This window comes from Leucopleurus acutus (genome assembly GCF_964270905.1).
Source record: "Leucopleurus acutus genome assembly, chromosome: 19".
Classification (NCBI taxonomy): Eukaryota; Metazoa; Chordata; class Mammalia; order Artiodactyla; family Delphinidae; genus Leucopleurus; species Leucopleurus acutus.
The window spans coordinates 49,096,431-49,114,695 of NC_139161.1; the positions used below are offsets into that span (position 1 = coordinate 49,096,431).

General features: G+C 43.1%; 1 protein-coding gene across 1 annotated transcript in view; it reads right to left on the bottom strand.

Moving 5' to 3' along the window:
- Nucleotides 1–3,324: 3,324 nt before the first annotated feature.
- NCBP3 (nuclear cap binding subunit 3) overlaps nt 3,325–18,265 on the bottom strand; it is a gene marked incomplete at its 5' end in the record, with an annotated part of 28,959 nt that continues 14,018 nt past the window's right edge. The window contains 10 exons of the mRNA XM_082861079.1: nt 3,325–5,676; nt 6,143–6,305; nt 7,429–7,590; nt 9,090–9,244; nt 10,757–11,051; nt 13,150–13,253; nt 13,553–13,652; nt 16,004–16,112; nt 16,855–16,931; nt 17,143–17,271. Coding sequence (XP_082717205.1) covers nt 5,568–5,676; nt 6,143–6,305; nt 7,429–7,590; nt 9,090–9,244; nt 10,757–11,051; nt 13,150–13,253; nt 13,553–13,652; nt 16,004–16,112; nt 16,855–16,931; nt 17,143–17,271 — 1,403 coding nt within the window. The 3' untranslated portion in view covers nt 3,325–5,567. The remainder of the gene's footprint in view (nt 5,677–6,142; nt 6,306–7,428; nt 7,591–9,089; nt 9,245–10,756; nt 11,052–13,149; nt 13,254–13,552; nt 13,653–16,003; nt 16,113–16,854; nt 16,932–17,142; nt 17,272–18,265) is intronic.

An 18,265-nucleotide genomic window follows, 5' to 3' on the forward strand; every position in this document is an offset into this window, starting at 1 on the left:
CCCCCCCAAAAGACATTCTACCTGAGCAAAACAGTGCCGTCTCCTGCTCAAGGACCCTCTGACGAACTCTTGCCACTAAGAGGTGACGCATTAAACACACGACAGCCCCAGGAAGGGACAGGAAGGCCTCATCACCTCTCCTGTCGATGGTGTGGTCCCTTGCTCTAACCAACACTGGTCCCGAGGCAGGGGTGACACAGTCTGAGGTAACACAAAATCTCAACTACTGAAGACTCTGTCATCCAGAGGCGGTCTCTGGAATTGCTCCAACAAAACCAGGTAAGAACCCCGGGTGCCGGGTGCTGACTTTGGTGGGTTAAAGACCACCCATACCCTAGAGTTGTATTTATAGCAGAGCAAAAGCCCACTGCAATGCCTCACAACTATTTGAAATAAGCTTCTGAGCCAGCATTTCCCTGACCGCTCCCAGGAACATCCAAGTTCTGTGAAACGTTCATAGAATTTCATTGTTTTAAAAAAGGCTACAGTATTATTTTTCTTCTAAGATTTATTTTATAAACATGTAAGAAAAGTTCTACATTATTATTGGTCAGACTACACAACAACAGTCTGCCTTGAAGCCAGTATGCTGTTCTCAAGTTCATCAAAGACATTCTGTCCTTTTAGTTCTTCAAAGAAAAAAATGGTTTGACTTCTAGTTTACTTCTTATTGTGTAAGATTTAAAAGCAAATACTTGTACATCAACTTATTTGTGCAGCAATTAATTAATCTGTGAAGCCATCATTTGCTGTTAACTTTAATCCAAATTGCCTGTTAGCATTTCACCGTAACTTTAAAACTGCTCCGCGTGACAGTGGGAAGCCTACTTTAGGCAAAAGAGTTGTTGCCAGGAACGAGTTGTTTCTTTGTGTCTTCTCTGGGCTGCTGTCACTTCCTCACCAATTGGATCAGATGCTAAGAATCGGCCCAGCAGTCTCTCTTTGGGGCCTCTGATCCACCCGCCGGCTTCCTTTCTTGGTCTCCTGGGTGCAGATGAATGCTTTCTAAAAAATATTCTGGATTATCTACATGACTCTCTAGCAAATTCTTTACAAAGCCAGGTAAGCTTCAGCTCAGATACAGCCAGATCATCAAAATTTGAACTTCACGGAGGTCTACTTAATGAGATTCTTTCTTATGCAAGTGCGATTTATGCACTTGTGAACAACCTTCCTCTTTTTTGAATCTGGTAGTCTCCGCTAGAAGCAGACTAGCCTGCAGACAAAGGTGCCAGAGCTGGGTTGGGTTCCCACAATTCATTCATTTGCCAAACACTTTTTAGGCACCATTTACTCTGGACTGGCCTGGTAGGAAGAACAGAGATAACAACATGAAGAAGCCTGCTCACAGGGGCTGCTAGCAGGGAAAACAAAACATGAAAATAAAGTGTTGTGTGTACAAGGCAGAACCACGAGGACTAGCCTGTAAGAGGGGCTTCAGAGCATGGAGCTGCTCCAGCAGCTGGGGAATTCACACATCCAGCTATGTGTACAGGGGATCTGCCAGGTGCCAGGCACGGCACTCGGACTGGGGAAGCCCATGACCAAGCCAGATGTGGCCCTGCTCTCACGGAGCTCACAGTCTAACAAGAAGACAAAGTAGGAAGACGGAACTGCGATCCAGTGTACCGGTGTGCTGGCTTGAGGGGGTACAGAGGTTTGGCATTACATACGTATTTCACTTAGGCGAACATTATGGTATTTGTCTGAAAAAGTTAGGGAAAAAAAAAAGTCAAGGAAAACAGTTTTAGGTCATTTGGGCCATTCCATCTGCCACTCACTCCCCGAGCAGACAGGCGGGAGGGCCAGGGGCGAGCTTGTGCCCCTGCCGCTCCCATGGCCTGCCTCAGTTCCCAAGAGCCTCTTCAAAGCGAACTGCTGGCCTGAGTGTGAGTCTAACACCTACAATAAGTGTTGCTTGCATAACATGGCCCTATCTGCAGGCTAACCACTTCTCCTGGTGCTCAGCGAAAGAAACTGTGACCTATTCCTGCACAGGCAGGAACCAGCCGCACTGCACCCTGCGAGAATGGTCTTCAACATGGCGCCTTCCTCAAGGTGTCTGAAAGGAGTTTTGATTACACTCAATTTTTATCCTAGGCATGACTTTATAACCTAAACCTGGAATGTAACAAGACTCCTTCGTGGCAGTACCACGGGACACATAACAGGGCCGATAACCTTACTCTGGAAGTTGCAGGTAGATTCCTGGAGAGGTTTGTAAGTCCTTGAGGATGAGGGAGAGGAGAAGGCAAAGCTGAAGTGGGATGAGGAGAGGACCAGGGGGTCACTGGGGGGAGGAACAGCACTGAGCAAAGTCTGGGAGGCTGGTGAGATCAAGGTGCCTCCAGGAAACCAGCAGGCAGAAGGTCGGGGAGGATGGGGAGAAGAGGCTAGAGATACTGCCAGGGGCTAGATCTTGACCAGCCTCGTGAGCTGTCAAACGAGTTCAGAATTTATCCCATCGGCAATGGTGATGCTTTTAGGCAGAGGAGTAATAGGAATAACCTTCGTAAGAATGTTCACCCTGAAGCACATGAAAAGATGCCCAACATCATTAGTCATCAAGGAAATGCAAATCAAAACCATAATGAGATACCAATTCACATCGAAACATAACAAGTCTTGACAAAGATGTGGAAAAATTGGAACCCTCATACGTTGCTGGGGGGAATGGAAAATGGTGCAGCCACTTGGAAAAACAGTCTGGCAGCTCTTCAAAGGTTAAAGATAGAGATACCAGAGGACCCAGCAATTCCACTCCTAGGTATATAACCCAAGAGTAATGAAAACATATGTCCATGTAAAAACTTGTACATGAATTTTCACAGCAGCCTTATTCGTAACAGCCAAAAAGTAGAAACAACCCACGGGTCCATCAACTGATGAATGGCTAAACAAAATATGGTATATCCATACGATGGAACGTTACTCAGCAATAAAAAGAAACGAAGTACTGGTACATATTACAACATGGATGAACCTCGAAAATATGTTTAGTTAAAGAAACCAGTCACAAACAGCCACAAAGTGTATGATTTCCATTTATATGAAATGTTCAAAACAGATAAATCCATAGACACAAAAAGTAGTTAGTGGTTGCCAGTGGGGAACAGGGAATGGGGTACTGCGAATGGGTACAGGGTTTCTTTTTGATGATGAAAATATTCTCGCATTGATTATGGCAATGGATGCACCACTCTGTGAATCTACTAAAAGCCACTGAAATGTACACTTTAAATGGGTGAACCGTATGCTACGTAAATCGTATCTCAATGAAGCTGCTAACAACACCGAAAGTTCATCCCAGCGGCAGTGTGCAGAATGGAGAAGGAGAGACAGGGGAGAGGAACCAGTAAAGAGGCTGCTGCAGGGATGGAGTGGGAGAAGACAGTTTCTGACCTAAGGCGAGGGACTCATGGGGTCAGGCTAGAGGAGGCCAGGGGAGGAGAGGTTCCATTGTGTGCTGGGCTCCACAAGCTCTCCTGGGTAGTTGGCACCTCTCCCAAGGTGGAGAGTGGAAAACAGAAATGAGGTATCTGTAATTATTATCAAGCAGCAAAACGTATCTAAAATCTCGTATGTGTAAAGACTAAACCGACTGTCCATCTTTGCTCCCCAGCTCCCAAGAAAGGGCCTGGGCTTCCAGAACACTCGTAAGACGCTGCAAGATCTGAGTGTTGAGTGGGCTGGAGAGTGAGAGGCTAAGGCCAATAACTTTGGGAAATAAAACTTAACGTCTTTAAAGGTAATTTTCTGGGCTGTGCGTGTTTGTGAGAACTGCAAGGCTGCTGAAGTAGGCATTTTTCTTGGTCACAACAGTTTTAACTACACACCACCGCCCTTCCTGAAAGCCTTCCTTGATCCCTAGCAAAAGACTGGTGAGGGCTGAAAGGCCATGGGACAAGTGGGCCTGAACTACTGGTGGGAAAGGGTCATGACTGGGAAACACAAGGGCAAGTCTGAGAAGGGGAGTTTTCTGAACACTGCAGAGAGCACGTCAGTGGGGACCCTGACCACGGGGACCTCTTTGTCTCACTAGTGGCCCAGAGACTGGAGTGGGGTGGGGGTAGTCCCATCCACAACCTCACGCACACCCTCAGTTGTCTCCTTGACCCTCCCCGCACCTGCCACAGACACTGGTGCTGGCCAGCCCGCTGCAGCCACCACTCTGAGACAGCAAAACACCATTAAGACGCACCAACGAAGCCAGCGGCTCAGGTACCAGCCCATTCATTTGCTAGAAGGGGAAACTGAGGTCCAGGCCCACGGAGCAGAGCCAGGGGTCGGCGTCTCTGACTCTACAGCCCCTGCACTTCTCACTTGACCAACCGCCCAGACCCTGGCCCCTCCTCAAGAACCTGGTTCCCAGCTGTGTGCTTCATGGGCAAAGAGCTGAGAAACCTCAGAAACCTTAGGTCTCAACTGGCAGGGAAACCAGAACCAGCTCTTTCCTAGAATCCCACTAGGAAGCTGAAACATATCATGGTTACATGCTCTCATCTTTCTACAGGGAGCGAAAAAGCAGGTTAACCAACAAAATATGGACAACACAGTTCATGTTGCAACTCTCAAGTCTCCCCGCCTTTCTTTATTAAACAAAGCGTTCGTTCCACCCTCCACCGCACCGCACTGCAATCAACTAATCATGTGACCATTAGCTCAGGCAGAGCAAAGAGCTCTAGAACCCTGAGCTGCACTGGGTGCTGAACATTCCAGACAGGTGAGGGGCTGTGACATCACACAAGCAACACAGGCTTTATTCTCTTTAACTCCTAAGCTCTACTGAATTGAAGTAAGACACTATTTTTAAGCCTGCAGAGGAATACACCACTAAATACTTCAAAATATAAATCAGACAGGAAGACAAAATAACCTACCACCTTCTCATGGTAAAATAATCTGAAAGGAGTTTAGAAATAAATGAACTAAAATTTCTGTAACTATTATCTTATTTGCCAGTTTTGCAGAAGTCTTCAAGTGCCAGAACTTGGAGACAGAAAGAATAAATATCAGTGTTATCACTTCTGAAGTGATAATAAATGACAGGTTCCCATCTCAGGTGGATGGGTTTTTTCCCCTACAGCGGCCAAAAAGCAAGGTAAACTCTATGTACAACAGACAGACTATACAGTTGGGATCCTTTAAAAATAATGCGGCTCCCCTCTTTGCCTTCTTCCAAAGTATATAATATATATTTAACAGCACATAAGAAGACACCACTTGAGCTTCCCTCGTAGCCAAAAGGAAATATTTTCACATATAAAAATTAAAAATTTAAACTTTTAAATCATTAATATTTTTTAAACATAATACAGACTTAAAAATTGTTCAACATTAACCCATGACCCCACCCCTAGCACAAAAATCCACCCCAAAGTCACAGTTTTTTGTTCCTAAAAATCCCACAGCACTGAACTTGATCTTCACTGCAAGCTGATTGCTAACAAGGCCCCCTAACAGAAATCCCCAGGGAGGAACGAAGGGCGATCGACGCTGCGGCTCTTATCTACCTGGGCGGCACGGGTGCACCTCTGAGGTCAGGTCCATGAGATTCGGCCCCCACACTAGGATCCTGGAAGGGTGAGCTGGCAGCTTCCCTCATCTTCCCCCTCGAAGGCTGTCCAATAAGCACCTGGGAATTGACTTTTCTTGGGAAAAGGGTGCTGGTAACAGCTGTCAGGGCCAAGGCAATAGTGAGAAGTTCAGTTCTCTGCTCTTTGGATGAACTGTGTAAAACATTTCTTTTAAAAGACACAATGTTAAAAATATTAAGAAAAATGTCTACAAAATCTGGAGGGCTGCCTTTTCCTCAAAGGGTAAAGCTTGTGGGGTGGTGGGAAAAGAAATGAGGGCCCAGAACTATAACTCTGCAGCAAAAGATTAGATAGATGCCCTTCAAAACATGTCACATTCTTAAGATGTCTTGCTGAAGTAGCAAGAGCGGAGGGTGACTGCGTGAGCCAGAACGGGAGGGGCGCCAACTCCCGCATGGGGGGTTCCTACTGTGCACCCCACCCTGCAAAAGAATGTCAGGCTTCAGGGCAGCTGCCTTGGGCCCCAAGGGCATCAGGACTCTGCCTCTGAACCAGAGCTGCTTTCCCGACTAACTTCAATCTGGAGAGATGGTAAGTTATCTAACCGGCTCTTCTTTTGGCGAGACTGTTCTTTCTCCTTAATCAGAGCCCCCCATGCCCTCTGCAGCTCGGAGTCATCTTCTTCTGTGCTGGGCGCCCTGTGATCCGCTTTCTTCGTGTTCTTTTCTTTGGTCTTGGGTGCAGATCCTAAGCGATTCCATAAACTACCTGTTTGGGTGAGAAGGCATTTCAGCTCTGGCAGTCGATGCTGAGAAACAGGGGCACTGGCAACACCTGACGTGCAGGAAGCACGGGGCGGGGGGGCGGGGATGGAGCCAGTGGGGCGGCTGGGGGGTTGTCCGTGGCACCTGCAACCGTGGTGCAGCCTTGGGCAGATCCTCTCCTTTCCCCGGCTGCAGTCCCCTGCCTGCAGACTGAGAGAACTGGACCCAACGGGAGATTCTCTCAGCTCGGGGATATGTGCCCCCACGACCCCACCCTACCCCATGCTAGGCACATCAGAATCACCTGGGAGGCTGCTTATACTACACCTGCCCCTGCCTGGTGAGACTCACCATCCCGTCCGTGGACAACTTCATTCTGCCAGGACTGGGCCATTCCCAAATCTTCCCAGCTACAACATTCTGCAAACTGATGGGCCTGCTACACTGTCAACTTTCAGATTCTGCCCACTCTCCATTAATTTTTCAAATATTAATATTTAACAATAGAGAAATACACAGAATTTCATAAGATAGACACTCTGTAAGGCAATTAAAAGTTTTATTTATAAGGGCTTCCCTGGTGGCGCAGTGGTTGAGAGTCCGCCTGCCGATGCAGGGGACACAGGTTCGTGCCCCGGTCCGGGAAGATCCCACATGCCGCGGAGCGGCTGGGCCCGTGAGCCATGGCCACTGAGCCTGAGCATCCGGAGCCTGTGCTCCGCAATGGGAGAGGCCACAACAGTGAGAGGCCCACGTACCGCAAAAAAAAAAAAAAAAAAAAGTTTTATTTATAAAAGCTGTAACAATGTGGAAAAATGCCTATGATAAGATGATACATGAAAATAATAGTATATTTATATGGGCAAAGACTGGAATAGCATGAAACTAAAAAGTATTTGTGTTAAACAGAAAGAATCAGAGGTGGGTCTTTTTTCCCATTTTCTAAATTTTCCACACTGTTACCATTATGATGATGATGATGACAATGACTATAATGAAAGAGGAAAAATAATTTATTTTTGTCATATACTATTTCCTGCCTTCTGCTAACAAAGTATTTCTGTGCTACACCCATCGTCTCTGCTCTTACCCAATTCCCTTCCCCATCAGTTTTCAGTGTTACCAACCTGATTTCTTCTCCCGAGTATCAGAGTAGAGGCCTTTAACATCTTGCCTGGGAACACCTAGCCTACTATGTACATCAGAAAAGGGCTCTCTCCGAACGACTGGGTTACTACTAAAAGCCTTTTCCGGAGAATGTGGTCTTTTTCCTAATCGCTGGCGTATATCTAGAAAAAGAAAAAAAGTACTACCATGACCACGTGCATATGCTTTGCTATCTGTACTGTCAACCTGAGATCTCTGCAGGACCTGGTACCAAATCTCCCCAAGGTTTAGACACGCGCTGGACATGGGGTCCAGCACAACCAGGCTTTTAAGAGCCTTCCCTCTACAGAGTCTGGATTCTCTGGGAAAATTCAAATGAGAATCCCCAGGGGCTCGCAGGGGGAAAAAACCTTAGCTGACTGCTCCAGAAAGGAACTTCTCAGGCAGAATTGTTTGCTTTGTGTTTTCTGTAGTAGGATCAAGCAGAGCAAATAATTTACGAACATTTCGGCTAACAAGAAATACTGCAAGCTCCCTGAGGACAGAAGCCGCAATCTCTGAACATGTAAGAAGTTCTCAATAAACTATTACATTGAACAATAGTTGTAATGAGACTGACAAAAAGCAAAGGATCAAGGGAAGATGTCCCAAATCATATTTGTTTTTCCTCCAAGCCCCGCCCCCCCAGAAACCTGCCTGTCCTCCTGAGCTCCCTCTCACAATAACAGCAACCACAAAAACACATTTATTAGCAAGTCCCTGTGCTGGGCTTTCACCCACCTTGCCTATGCTCTCTGAGGACAGCACCCCCATCTTTCAGCCCCTCAGGGCTGGGCCCCTTGGCTTCTCTCCCTTTCCTCCCGCAATTCCCAGCGCTGAGTCTTCTTCCTCTCCAAGGCTGACACTCATCAGTTCTGCCTCCACTGTCCCTGATCTAGTTCAGGCCCTTGTTACTTACTTAACTCTCTGTCACACGCTACGCCGCCACCAAGTTACCTTTCTAAAATAGATATAAGATCAGGTTACTTCCCACCTCAAAAAAATTAGGTTTGCCAACTGAGATCCTATTTCCTCTCCGAGGCCTCACTCCACAGCCACGTGCTCTGAGAAGCATCCCACAACAGATCTTCCCCCAACAGATCCACCTCCCCTCTCTGCTCCCACAGCCCATTGCTCACAGTGCCCTATCACAGCACTTACTCCATTCTGCTTCAGGTGGAATGACCTGAATGTGTGCCCTTATGTTTTTCCATCTGAGTTCCATGATTACTTTGCATCCCCTGCAAAGACTTCTAACACTCCCAGCATCTAGCCCTGGCACATAGCAGGCATGGCCAAGTACCCACTATATGCGTGTTTGCACATATAAACTAACCAGTTCAAACTCTTAACCATTTATACAACAACCCGAATTAATTTCTATTATCCTTATGTATGAAGTATACCAATGACATACAGAGTAAAATAATTGTTTGGGACAAAAATATTGAAAATGAGTATTGCAAAAGTCTGATTAAATTTCATGTCCAAAAGTGCCAATGCCTAACCCAAAATTTAGAAGTGATGAATCAGGACTACTAAATTGGTCCGTAAATGACAGTGTTTTATCCAAGAACCTATCCCTGTCTGCATTTGCTTTCTGGAACTCAGAATGAAGCCCAGATACACAACTCAACAATACCTGTTTTAGTACTGCTGCCAGGTGGCCGTGGACGTGTGTGTTGACGTTTTTCATCTAACAAATGTCGGACATCTGCAAATTTCTCAGGTGTTAATTTGTTACCAATTCGGTTTTTTATATTGCTTGTAGATAGAGTATCTGCCTTCATGGAGTTCCTTTAAAAAGGGGGGTGGGGGAACAGTAAACCAACTTGAACTGTGGGATAACACTCATACAACAATCTCATACACTCTGGAAAAACAATTTAAGAAACCCAATCTAACACGGCCAACCAACATTCACTTACAACACCATAAACCAGTAATTATTTGCTTACAAAAGCCAGGACCAGCCTGCTGTAAAGAGGCTGCTTGGGGTTGAGCAGGCCCGAGTCTTCCGGGGTGGTTTCCGCACACGGCATCTGCAAGCCATCGCAGAGCACGTACCTGCGAGCCCCCTCCTCCTGGGACAAACGCTAAGTAGAAGCCTGCAGAGGGCTGGAGGCCTCTGCTCACCCAGGCTGTGATCTGGCTATAGTCTAGACACAACGGAGTCTACAACCCCTTTCGTTAAAGGACAGACGTCTCTGCCAAAGACCTCTCCCACCATGTCAGGGGACGAGTTCCATTATTCTGGCAGCATTTGCCACTGGAGAGTTCTCTGAAAACTAAAAATAAGGATGTGAACAAGGCCATACAAACCAACCAGCTTAAAAGTTTTTTCTTCCCTTTTCCCAAACACACCATCAAGAACTCTTAGAGAGCACCCCAGCCTCGAGCCCTCTCTGAGCCATGCATATGCGATCTGCCCTCAGGAATCTGCTCAGCTCCACTGGTCATCAAAGAACGCATATTAAAATAATTGTATTTTTTCGTCCATGAATAGCAAAAATCAGAGTGATAATACCTAAGGTTGGTGAATTATGTAGGCAACAGGTGGTAATTTGAGTAAAACCTTTTTGGAAGGAAATTTAGCAACATCACATTTTAAAACATGTGCCTTGACTTATGCAGTAACTAGAATTTATCTAGTTGTTGCACCAGTAAGAAAACAGAAATCCAGGGAATCCCCTGGCATCCCAGTGGTTAGGGCACTGCTCTTTCACTGCCGAGGGCCCAGGTTTGATCGCTGGTTGGGGAACTAAGATCCTGTGAGCCGCATGGCGCAGCCAAGGGAAAAAAAAACAAAACAGAAATCTCCATCAATAAGGGATTGGTTAAATAAACAACGACACTTTCACACAATGGACTACATACACTTGAAAAATTAGCAGACGTCTACACTACATTAAATGGAAAAAGCGTATGTCAAAACAATGTAAACAGTATAACTTAATTTTTGTACAAAGATATCTATAATTTCTTTATGTGTTATGTATACACATAAAACTAGCAGGAAAGTAATTCACCCAATTGCTAACAGTCGTTCTCTTAGAAGAGGAGATTACAGGTGACTTCACTTTCTATATCGTTGCAGCTTTTATAACAAGGATCACCTCTTGTACATTAAGAGGAAAAATCAGATGCTTTTATTCAAATTCTACAAAGGACTGAAATTAGAAAAGATAAAAGTGGATATAAAATTAAGAGGCATTAAGAAGAAGTTAGTAACTGGTATTAAGAAGAACTTAGTAATTTTTTAAATCAAATTAAAAGCTAGCACTGATAAAAACAAAAAAATATTTTTACCTGATATTTTTCAGCTGAGATTCCACTTCGTCCGCATACATCGTCATTTTCATGCTCTTCTTTGGCGAAGGGGTGGAAATCATTTTCAGTTCGAGATCATAGTCCATTTCATCCGAGTCTGAGCCGCTGGCACTGGACCGCCTAGACGTGCTCCGCTCCCGGGTCTGCTTGAGGGCTGGGAGCTCCTCGTGGTACTCCACCACCACCCTGTCATCAGCATCCATGTCCTGGTCCGCCTCTTCCTCCTCCTCCTCTTCCTCCTCCTCGATGGGTTCCTCAGGAACATTCACTAGTCCTAAGGAATTTAACCAAAAAACGTTAGGAAAAGCCCTAAAACTAACAAATCCAATTTTCTATTCTACGTCAGTGACCTTTTTAAAAGATGGGATTCCCATCCTTAGAGTTTATTGGGGCATTATGTATAATAGTGCTAATCTGGTTACGACAACAAAGAATGTCTAGGTAAAGTATGAACGAGCAGCCTGATGCCATATTACAAAGTTATCTAAAATACAGACCCTCATCATTATTCACAGATTCTGTATTTGTGAATTTGCCAATTTTATTTGTAACTCCAGAATCAAAACCCATGGCGCTTTCGTGATCATTTGTGGACATGCACAGGAGCAGCAAAAAATTTGAGGCACCAGCCATGCATGTTCCCAGCCGCGGGCAAGCAAAGCCACATCTTTTTTGTTTTCTCTCTCACACTGTAAACAAGTGTCCTTTTTGCAGTCCAGCGAGTGCTAATTTTTAACACTTTTGTGGCTTTTATTGGTGATTCCCTTGTTTAAAATAGCCTCTGAGCATAGTTCCAAAGCTGCCTAGTGTTCCTAAACGCAATGAGGCTGTGATGCGCCATATGGAGAAAATACGTGTGTTAGATAAGCTTTGTTCGGGCATGAGTTACACTGCTGCTGGCCTCGAGTCCAATGTTAGTGCATCAACGGTATGTAGTAAATGAGGTGTCTTTAAGCAGAAACCCACATCAAACAAAGTTATATACTGATCAGTTGACAAAAATGGTGTGATTAGGGCTTCCCTGGTGGCGCAGCGGTTGAGAGTACGCCTGCAGATGCAGGGGACGTGGGTTCGTGCCCCGGTCCGGGAAGATCCCACATGCTGTGGAGAGGCTTGGCCCGTGAGCCATGGGCGCTGAGCCATGGGCGCTGAGCCTGCGCATCCAGAGCCTGTGCTCCACAACGGGAGAGGCCACAACAGTGAGAGGCCCACTTACCGCAAAAAAAAAAAAAAAAGGTGTGATTAGAGTCTCTGAATCGTTTTCAATGATCACGGTGACTTTATAGAACATAACCGCCATGAATAATGAAATGTACCTTTAAAAGTCATGGAAAAATGCTTGTAAGTAGAATGCTTGAAGAAGAATATAAAATATATGTCCACAACAGTTATTATAGTATTTATTGTGAAAAGAGACAAAGGAAAAATGTAAAATGAAATCAGTTGTGAATCTTGGAGTGCTAGAATTAGAGGCAATTTGTTTTTTAATTTCTTTAATATGAATATAAAGATTATATAATGAAGATAAAAGTAACTGAAATTGGAAAAGCCTAACTGTGTATCAGAAAAGTATGTGCGTTAAGATGCAGATTTCAAATATACAAGTTTGGATATTCACATGAAATTAAAATGTAGAGATTTCATCTCTCCCTGTCCCTATTACAATGATAAATGTGTATGCGTGTTATTCTGTGTTTGTATGCTGACTTGGCTGGTTCTACAAAGCATATAGAAGATTTTCACAGATCAGATTCAAAATAAACAAATCTTTATAAAACATAATGAAAATGGTTCTTTCACAATAAGCACCAAAAGGAAGGATGGAAGGAAGGGAGGAAGGGAGGAAGGGAGGAGGGGGGGTAGGGAGGGTGGGGGGAGGGAGGGGAGAGAGAGGAAGAAAAAAAGAAAGAAAAAGAAAAAAGAAGAAAGAAACAAAATGAAACCCAAGTCATGATATCCCACTTTACTGAGGCATTCACGTGCGCAAGCCAGTAAGCACAGAACGCTAAACATAGCAGCTTATTTTCATCAGACAAAGGAACGATCAAATCAACTCATCCAACAAAATAATTAAAAATTTTTTTCATGCAGCTTTTGATATTAATAGGAAAATTAGATTCCTAAGAAAAGTTTTAATTTTTCCTACATCTTGCCTTTATTGTTAGAACGGCTTTTATAAAATCATTTGACCTCTTTGTACGGGGCAATTTCAAATTAATTGTGACTTGACTTACTTTCCTATATGTTGGCAGAGGGTGAGGGCAAGGAAGAGAGGATGATAAAGTTTGGAACCTTAAGAGACTGTATTAAGAATAAAAATATGATTTCAGGAGCCAAACATGTGTCTACCCAAGAGCTGAGCAGGCAACTACCGGAATGTCGGTGTTCATAGGATGTCAAGCCAACGTCGTCCCCAATCAGGGCTCTCTTCTTGATCACATCCCGCTGAATGCGACGGGAATGGTATCTTCGCTTCCTGCAACATTGCCAAAACAAGCACATAATCAAAAACCAGCAGGAAGGGCCTTGAAATCCACTAGTTAATTTCAACTACACCCTGACACAATGTTAGGTGCTGAAACCGAGATATTTCACATGAAACTGAAAGTCAGCATTCTCACACCATTTACCACAGTTAAAAATCTTGAATTCTTTCTTCTTGTTTTCCTTCACGTCCACATACGGTGTTGACATTCCACTGCAGAATACCAACTGAAGGATTATGAAAAGCTTACGTACTATTTAAACTATCGTATTTTAAGGTTTTGGACTCACCAAGAATTACTAAGAATTCCTTTCATGCCTCCGTAATTTGGATTCCCATATTTCATGTAATACTGACTTCTTCTCGCTGCTCCAAGTTCCTTTTTGTCATCTAAAAATTAATTACAAGTTACCAAGGATTTCCTGTGAGTGTGAAGACAATGTTGAATGGGTTTAAAAAAAAAAAAGAATGTTTTTCATGGCTGGGATCAGATCAGCACAATCAGCCAACAAAAGGGGAGGACGCACTAGAAACACTCACTCTCTGAGCGCCTCCTAACGCACTGCCTTGTGGAGGGGGTGGAGCAAAATTCAGAGACGAGGGAGGTTAAGCTGCTGTTAGGGAGATGACTTCATAGAGAAAATACTATTAACAACAATACAATATACTAGGTTCCAAGAAGCACAGGGGAGCATCAGTTATCACCAGCGTTCAGGAATCAAAAAGGCTTTTAGAAGAGGTGGCATTTTCACTGCCCCCTGAAAGATGATATTCATCTCTGAATGACAACACTCCAATAACACAGAATCAGGGTCAAAGAAACAGATTATACACAGGTCCATGTATTTGGCAAACCATTTTTTTTCCAGTTTACCGTGATGTTCCTCAAAATGGCTTAAGGAAAACAGCACAGCACCATATATCCAGAATGCACACAAATGGTCCCTCGAATAAGTAAATGAAGAAAAGACCCCATTTATCAAGTTAAAATGCCAGTTAACAGGAAGAAAAGGTGGTCAGTGAGCACACATATTTTCATAATATAAAGGTCTCTTGACAGCTCCCTGGGCACTCACTGAACGCAACGGATGAACACCAATGAGAATGTACCCAGTGCTAGAGATAAACTTGGTGTCACAAACCAGAATGTGCACCCTACAAAAAACATGCCCACCAGCTCCTTGGAGAAATGGCTGATTCCAGATCTGGGGCAGGGAAAGTACAAGTTGAGTCTGGCAAAACAAGATGTTTTATTGTGCCATAAAGAAAGAACTCAAAGAATCATGAAGGCGTGTCACAAGAACACAGTTTGAAGAGGCTCTACTGGCCAAATCCAAAATAATTTGTGAATCAAAATAATGATAGAATGGATGATAACCCACTGAATAAAACTCCATGAATCTAAACTGATATAAGTAAAAAAGATAAGTAAATACATAAACAAATGGGTAAAAAGGGAAAGCTCTTCCTTACGGCAGACTGCCAACTAATAAATGAGAGAGCTAAAAAGTCATCAATGGATCTAAAGCTACGGCATGGAAGTTGGATGAGGAACAGGCTATTTACATAACCTCAAAGCATCTCCCCACAAACCTTTAAATTATAAATGGAAAAAGAGTAACTTTATAGTGGAGAAACCTGGCGATCATTACCTTAACCAAGTGATAAAAGCTAACATCCTCAGGAAGGGGATAAATAAATACAATGTGCCTCCTGACATGATGCACTGAAAATGACACAAGGTCACGTCTGTGGTATAAACGCACAACCCGAATTTAATTAGGAGACATCAGACAAACTAAGGGGCAGCCTATAAAATAATGAGCCTATCCTCTTTAAAAATGTCCCAGTCAAGGAAAACAAAGGAGTAGTTCCATATTCAGGGAGACTAAGGCGACATGGCAGACTTAAATACCCAGTCCTGGAGTGGATCCTAGTTCAGTGCGGGAGTAGTATAAAGAATAATCCAAATGTATTTGATAATCATCATCGTCAGCAGCAGCAGCAGCATGAACTCTTAACACTGACACAGCACTCACTGTGTGCCAGGTAGTTTTTTTTCCCCCCAGGTAGTTTAAATACACAAAGTGGGGAGCTGGTACAATCTGAATGTGGGCTCCGAATTAGGTAACAGTACTGTATTAATGCTAAGTTCCCTGATTTTGATAACTGTGTGTAAAACCAAGTCCTTGTTCTTCAGAAATACTTACTGAAGTGTTCAGGGGTGAAGAGTTGTCATTTCCAATTAACTCTCAACTGACTCAACCCCCACCACCACACACACATTATTAATGTGTACCCAAATCATTATGTGTAAAAAGCCTTATGAATTGTTAAGAGGCTTTTAATTTAATTCTTTACAGAATTAGAGTTGAATGGCACTACTAGCAATGTCCAGGAAGGTATTGCTATGATACCTAAAATACAATTTTAAAGTTTTCATAGTTCAGATGATAAACTGGCTGAAAAGCACATGGGACAAACCAGCTTTGACAGAAAGTAACTTACTTTAGCTAGAAACCACAAAAGTATACAAATAACTAATATTCACTTTCAATGTGTGAAATTCCAACTCAGGCAGCAAGTCATTGATTTTATAAGCACAGAATATTATAGTTTGAAGGATCTTTGAGATTACTTGACCTAAGTTCTGATTCAAGAGAGGTATCACTCAATAAAAATCACTTTGATTAAAAATAAAAATAAATAAAAAATAAAAATCAATACCAATTATCATTTACCTTTTGTAGCAAATCTCATGAATAACCTATTTCCTTTAGCAAGTTTGTTCGCTGGACGAAGATCATTTCTTAGCAGAGATTCTTCTTCTACCTGAGACAACGTGTCCAACTTAAGGAAAAAGAGCATTTTCGACATAAAAATTAAAGCCTTTTTCATATTCATTCAGCAGCAAAGTTACCACTGATTAAGAAAGCAATCTACCTTTACTAATACCCATCAGCATTACAGCACCAGTTCCTCTGCAGGATGTCTAAGTCAGAGGTCTTCCCTGACCACCTCGTCTAAAAGAATCGTCTCCATCATTCTCTATCTGCTTACCCTTCTTTACTTTTCTTCACAGCACTCATCACTTCCTGACATTATATTACATATCTGTGTATCAGTGTATTGTCTGTCTACCCCACTAGAATGTAGGCTCCGACAGGGTAAGGACTTTGTTTTGCTTGACGCTATAACCCCAGCACCTAGAATTTGGTATATGGTAGGCATTTAATAAATAATTTTAAAATGAATACACTTTAATATTTCCAACAATAGTACATATGCCATTAGGAAATATGCCATTACTTGCTATTCCTTAATTTTACTGATTTGATAGCATTTCAAAGGATTTCTCAATAAAACCATTTCCTTTCATACAGAAGAGTGAGTACTAAGATCTCAAGATGAATCATTCATTATAGCCACACGAACTTAAAGGCCAAGAGCCTGGTGCCCCCTCAGGAGGTATAATGGTGAAAGCCAGAGGAGGAACACAACGTACTGTATTAAGTCTTTAAGGCTTAAATACCAAGACAGTAAGCAGTTGTTTACAGTGAAACCTTACAGACACCTTTGCCCTCTCACTGACCTCTACATCACTTGCGTTCTCATCTTCAACTTCTCCTTCTTCAGCCTCATCGTCGTCGGAACTGTCTGCCTGCTTGTCTAAAATGGAACGTGAGGGACAAGATGAATCTTAACTCCATCTCATACATGCTAAGTCTTATATTTTCTCCTCCTCTTTACTAATGATCCAAAGCATCATAGCTTATTTCAGAAATAACTGGCGATGAGATGCTATAGAACACTGCACAGAAACTCAAGTTGTAAAGGACAGGACTTTTAGCCCCAAAGTCCCTCCTTTGTGGTCAGTTACCTTTTTTACTTTTCTCAGACGACTTGTCCTCATTGGCATCCCTGCTTCTTATCTTATCCAGGGCTGGCAGGGAACTCATATTGATAAGGGCTCGTGTGGCTGTCATTTCATCCAACCAAACCACATTACCTAAAATAAGATAACACGTTACATCACATCCAAATGGTTAAGTTTCTTGAGAACAGAGACTACATCATATTCACTGCTAAAGTCTCATTCAGCTATGGACTGGCATCAGTAAATGTACACACCAACTAATGAAAGGAACTACAGAACCTGGTAGTAAAACTTCTTTGATAAAATCAACCTAGAGCTACATTCCCAAACTGGGTCCACAAAATAATGGTCAAGTACTCCATGAAAAAGGGTTCTGTATATTAAAACTGCCTGGCATACAGTGGCTGTTATACATAAGTGTTAGCAGTTCTTGATGATGATGATGGTGAAAATTCTCAAATAAATTTAGATTATCCTTTATTCTACTGCCCCCTACATGGAAGCCCTCTGCTGTTCCTTGTTATCCAGACATGCTAAATGATGTTTCCCTACTGTGAGGTGTGGGTGACGATGGCATCCATGGGATATATAGAATGGAGGCGTGACAGCCACCCGGCTTTGCAGTAATCAATTTAATTTGCTTCTTTAAGAGAATTTAGCAAGAAAAGGGTTTTGAGAAGTTTAACTTTAAAGCAGCGTTTCTCAAACTTATGTTACTCCTGTATCTCAGTTTGGGAAACGAAGGTCTAAAGATTCTCATCTTTGTTAATAATATGCCACATGGTCTTGAGCAAATAACCTCCCGCTTCTGTTTCTCAGTTTCTGATGTACAATACGAGATAGGTGAACTGGATGATTCTAAGGGTTCCTCTGACTCTAACATCCCTTAGCTACAGTTTTAATTAGATAAATCAGGCGTTAGCAAATCCAGTCCACCACCTGCTATCATTGATTCATTCATCCATCCATCCATCACCCATCCATTTATCTATTTATACTTGAACCGGCTTTATTTAGTTATAACTAACGTATAATGAACTACACACCTGCCACCTGTTTTTGTAAACAAAGTTCTACAGAGAACAGCCAGGCTCATTCAGTTGTATTGTCTATAGCTGCTTTCACG